Genomic DNA, 4,482 nt, shown 5'->3' with positions numbered 1-4,482 from the left:
ATAGTATCTGACTGCGACCCCCGGTTCACTTCTCACTTTTGTGACAGCTTCCAGCAAGCTCTAGGGTCTGGGTTGTTCTTTAGCACTGCTTATCATCCCCAAACGGATGGTCAGTTAGAGTGTACGATCCAGACATTGAAAGGCATGTTATGTTCTTGTGTCCTCGACTTAAGTGATAACTGGTATGAGTATCTTTCTCTTTGTGAATTCACTTATAATAATAGTTATCATTCTAGCATCTATATGGCCGCGTATGAAGCTTTGTATGGAAGGCCTTATCATTCCCCTACTTGCTGGAGTGAAGTTGACAACCAGCACCACTTAGGACCAGACTTCATTCAGAAGACCATAGAGAAGGTCGCAATCATCCACAAGAATTTTACAACTACCCAGAGTTACCAAAAAAGTTACACCGATAATCGTAGGCGACCCTTGGAGTTTACCGTGAGAGATCAAGTTTTCTTAAAAGTTTACCCCTACAAAGGCAAGATGCAGTTTAAAAAGAGAGGAAAGTTGAGCCCTTTTAATGTGGGACCTTTTTCGATCATCGAGCGCATTGGACTTGTGGCATACTGCCTCACTCTATCCCGAGAGTTCGTGGGTTTGCATGTTTTTTTTCATGTCTCGATGCTCAAGAGGTGCCAACCTGATCCTTCTCATGTTATTCCCCGCGATGAGTGCAGGTACAGGCCGATATGACCAATGATGAGGTCCCCATGAAAATTCTAATGTGGATTGATAAGGTCTTACGTAACAAGACGATTCCCATGGTGAAGGTACGATGGAAACATCATATCCCGGAAGAAGCTACGTGGGAGCTGGAGGACGAAATGAGGAAAAAGTATCTAGACTTATTTGAGATAAATTTGGGGACCAAATTTTTTAAGGTGGGAGGGATGTAACACCCCACCCATCATTGTGCTAAAATGATTTGGAAACTTTACTTATTCGAGCCTTTGGCTCCTTTGAACTTAATTAATTTATGTTGTTTAACATTTATCGTGACTCGTAATTTTGGTTGATTTTTATTTATTTTATTTTAAATAATTTTAATTTAACTAAATTAAATTAAAAATAAAAATTTAGAAAAAAAATTGAAAAACGGTGAAATGAAAAAAAAATTCCTACGAGAAGGCTAGTTGCTCGCGCAGGTGCTATGCCGCAGGATGCGTGCACTGTGCGCACGTCCAATCCACACGCTCACGCACACGGGACATGCGCATAGCGTACACATCCCCTCCACGCACACGACACGGGGTCAGGACCTGCGTGCGCATCCTGTCACGCATAGGCGAGTTGTCTACGGGTCACCTCACGTATGAACAAGTGCCACACACTGTGTGCACGCCATCCGAGCAGTAGGCCTGTGCGGATAGGCCCTGTGCACAAGGGTCTTGGCACAGTAGTCCTACGCTCACCTCGCCAAGCGCGCCTTCGCCTAGCATGCGAACAGCGCCCAACTCACCAAGGCCTTGCGTGGGCGCAAGCTAGCCCATGCGCACGCGGCAGGAGACCCATGCGCCTACAGGCTAGCCTGCAGTGCACTGCTACTGCCTTGGTCAGTGCACTAACGTCACTGATGGAAGAGGCCCTCTTCCCTCATTTTTTGTGTGAAACATCTTTTTCTCCTCTCTCTTCACCAGATTTCGTAACTTGGTGCAAATCAAACGGTTCTAAAATTCTATAAATTTTCATCCCCCTATCGTTCTTCTTCACACTTCCATTCTTCTATTTTACAAAGGTTTAGAGAGAGAGAGAGAAAGATAGTAATCTAGTGAGGGAAGAAGAGAAAGAAAGGAGAATGGTGAGGGAGAAAACATCAAAGTTTCGGTAAGAAATTTAGTATTTCTTTTGATGTCTTAATGAGTACTTTTAGATAAGTTAATTTAATATGATTGTGATTTTCGCTGTTTTGTATGCCTCTATATTAAAATGAATCGAATTGTTCTTATTTTCAAGCATGCAATGTGAATTGCTGACACTTGATGAATTTACATGTAATAAATATAATATATAATCGGTGAAAGTAAAAAGCATAAAAGAAAAAAAAAAGTGGATTAAAGCTTGTATGGTCTGTAGTGTATATGTATTGACATGCATTTTACATTAAATATCTCGTTAGGCTTTTTGTCTCTGAGGGGTATCTGTTCTCCTTACTCTTCGGGGTATCTATTTGCCCCTCGCCTATCTAGTCTGGAAAGGTGTAAGAGGACCACTCCCAGTGGATGACAGCGTGCCCTCTGACAAGAGTGGTGTCACAAACTCTATATGGCTCACCCGTGGCTAAGTAATGTCGTGACTATAGATATCTGTTAGGACCACTATGGTTAGTACAACCGTGGTCATAGATCGTACCATACTTTGGCCAGCTTGAAATGGGTCTGAGCAAATTGCCGTATCTGTATCTGATATGATCATTCCACTTGGGTAGTTTGAAATCTTTATCTTTCCTCAGAGATGGAAGTTGTAATGACTTCGTAAAGCATGACACGAAAATCTGAGCATTTCATGATTTATTTAATTTTCTCTATTATCTGGCATGATGTATGTTTGATTGCTTTCTTAATGTATCATTTTCTTAACCCGTTTGTCTTAGTTTGCACTTGGGATGTCCTAGAAAAAGTAAATCAGAGAAGAAGACCAGCATGCGGTGAAAAGAGTTTTTCGGTGCACAGAATTAGATGTTGGATCTGAGAGACTGGTCCGTCTGTGCCAAAAATAGAAAGCCAGAAGGGGAATAGTGCAGCTGCGTGTGGTGGGAGAAAGAGACTTGCGCGATGCCCATGTGTGACTTTGTGATCTATGGTCGATTCCTAGCATGATTTTATAAGATCCGTGCTGAATTTGGATGCACGAGTGGTTCCGTGGTGTTCTTTGGTCGATACGCAATAGTTTGTGACTGGTTCTGGTGATACGTGCCGGTTCCAATAGCTGTGTATGAGGCGGCGGGTGGCACTTCGGCAGCAATGCGTGGTGAATCATGAACACATAGGTGGTGGTGCATGGCAACTCCAACAAGCAAGATCACCTGCCCAAGGTAAAACTTGTTTTTCTTTTGGTTCGTTTATAAAAATCTCTCATCGTTAATATGCGTGTTATGTATTTGTGAACCAAGAAATTAACCAAGTGACAGTGAAGTTTTAGAGGAGAGCATAGACACAAGCCAATAAGGATTCTGATACTTTTTTCGACTCAACTATAGGTAAGGGATTCGGTTAGTCTCATTCAAAGGCTTCCATATTTTTATGAAACCTTGTTTTCTGTTGAAATGACTTTTTATAGAATTTAAAAATTGTTCACATTTTCCACTACGAATTCTGCGAACTCATTATTTTCGCATGTATGCAATTGCATATGATTGGAAACCTACATGATGTTGTGTATGACATATAATTATGTATTCATATTGTTACTTGTATGTATATGCAAATTGTATGCATGCTAGTTATCGAGTTATAGGTGTGTGTGACGCATATATATGTATAATTATAGGTTGTACAACGTGTGTATGTATGAGTGGATAACTTATATGTGTCTGCTTATAGAATACATATATGTCTTGTGTAAATATATAAATATATTCATGTTGTATGTCTTGTGTATTTATACATATTTTATTAAATGGATAACTGTGCATATAAAATGTATATATTGTGCTTATTGTGTAGGCTTGTTGACGTCTAATATATATGATATATAAGTAAGTGTATGCCTGAGTAGGTCATCTAGTGATGAACTTGATTAGTAAAAGAAAAACATAAAAATCTTTAAAAGATTAGAAAATCCATTTAATCCGTATCACCGAGGGGTGGGTGTGTGTGTAGCCTTTTGGCGTGTGATTGTGGGGAACCTTACCCATGTGAACTATATAATGTGTACTGCGAACTGTGAATTGTGAATTGAATTGTAACGTATTCACGTGGTAGAAAGGATCCTTACTTTTCTCGTTGATATCGACGAAAATTGCACTGTTCGTTGAAACTATTTTTAAATAAGATATAGACTGATAGGAAGGAATAGGAAGTCATGAATAAATTTTATGATAAGGAAATATTGGATTAATACCTACTGAATTGTTTACTGCTTAAATTGCGATACTGAATATTGAATTATGCTATTGATGGAATGTTTATGCCCTGAGTTATAATACCGAAATAAGGAATTCTGAATATTTACTAAATAAACTAATTTAGAGAATTTGATGATTGAGTGTGTGAATGTCTTTGTTATGGGCACTGCCCTTTTTTTTACTTAATTTTTGAAGCTCATCCCAATTCACACTCCCTAATGCAGATTAGTCCAAATCTAGAGTAAGTTCAAGGTCGAAGAGAGACTTTGAAGAACCTTTAGTGATAGTAAGAGTTCATCTTGTAAAGTTAGTTTGATTATATTATAGCGATGTAATGTAAAGGATCTTGTAAGCCTCATGACTTGTTACTCTATATAAGAGATGACTGAATCTTAAGTTTTTGCTCACTGCTG

The 4,482-nt window shown here is 39.2% G+C and overlaps 1 protein-coding gene across 1 annotated transcript; it reads left to right on the top strand.

Annotated features, from left to right (window-relative positions):
- The first annotated feature begins 243 nt into the window (after window positions 1-243).
- On the top strand, window positions 244-834 carry LOC148241973 (uncharacterized). Its single transcript, XM_088210338.1, has 2 exons — window positions 244-683; window positions 777-834. Exons 1-2 carry the CDS (start codon window positions 244-246, stop codon window positions 832-834), a joined length of 498 nt encoding a protein of 165 aa, XP_088066464.1.
- Window positions 835-4,482: the final 3,648 nt, after the last annotated feature.

Source organism: Carica papaya, chromosome 8 (assembly GCF_054855325.1).
Source record: "Carica papaya isolate Zhongbai chromosome 8, ASM5485532v1, whole genome shotgun sequence".
Classification (NCBI taxonomy): domain Eukaryota; kingdom Viridiplantae; phylum Streptophyta; class Magnoliopsida; order Brassicales; family Caricaceae; genus Carica; species Carica papaya.
This window is presented reverse-complemented; position numbering and strand designations above follow the sequence as displayed.

Bases quoted from the DNA above. Each gene is read 5' to 3' on its own strand.
- LOC148241973 (XM_088210338.1), top strand. From the start codon at position 244: ATGGCCGCGTATGAAGCTTTGTATGGAAGGCCTTATCATTCCCCTACT. The intron at 684-776 runs GTACAGGCCGAT...CCCATGGTGAAG, and splicing joins ATTCCCCGCGATGAGTGCAG to GTACGATGGAAACATCATAT.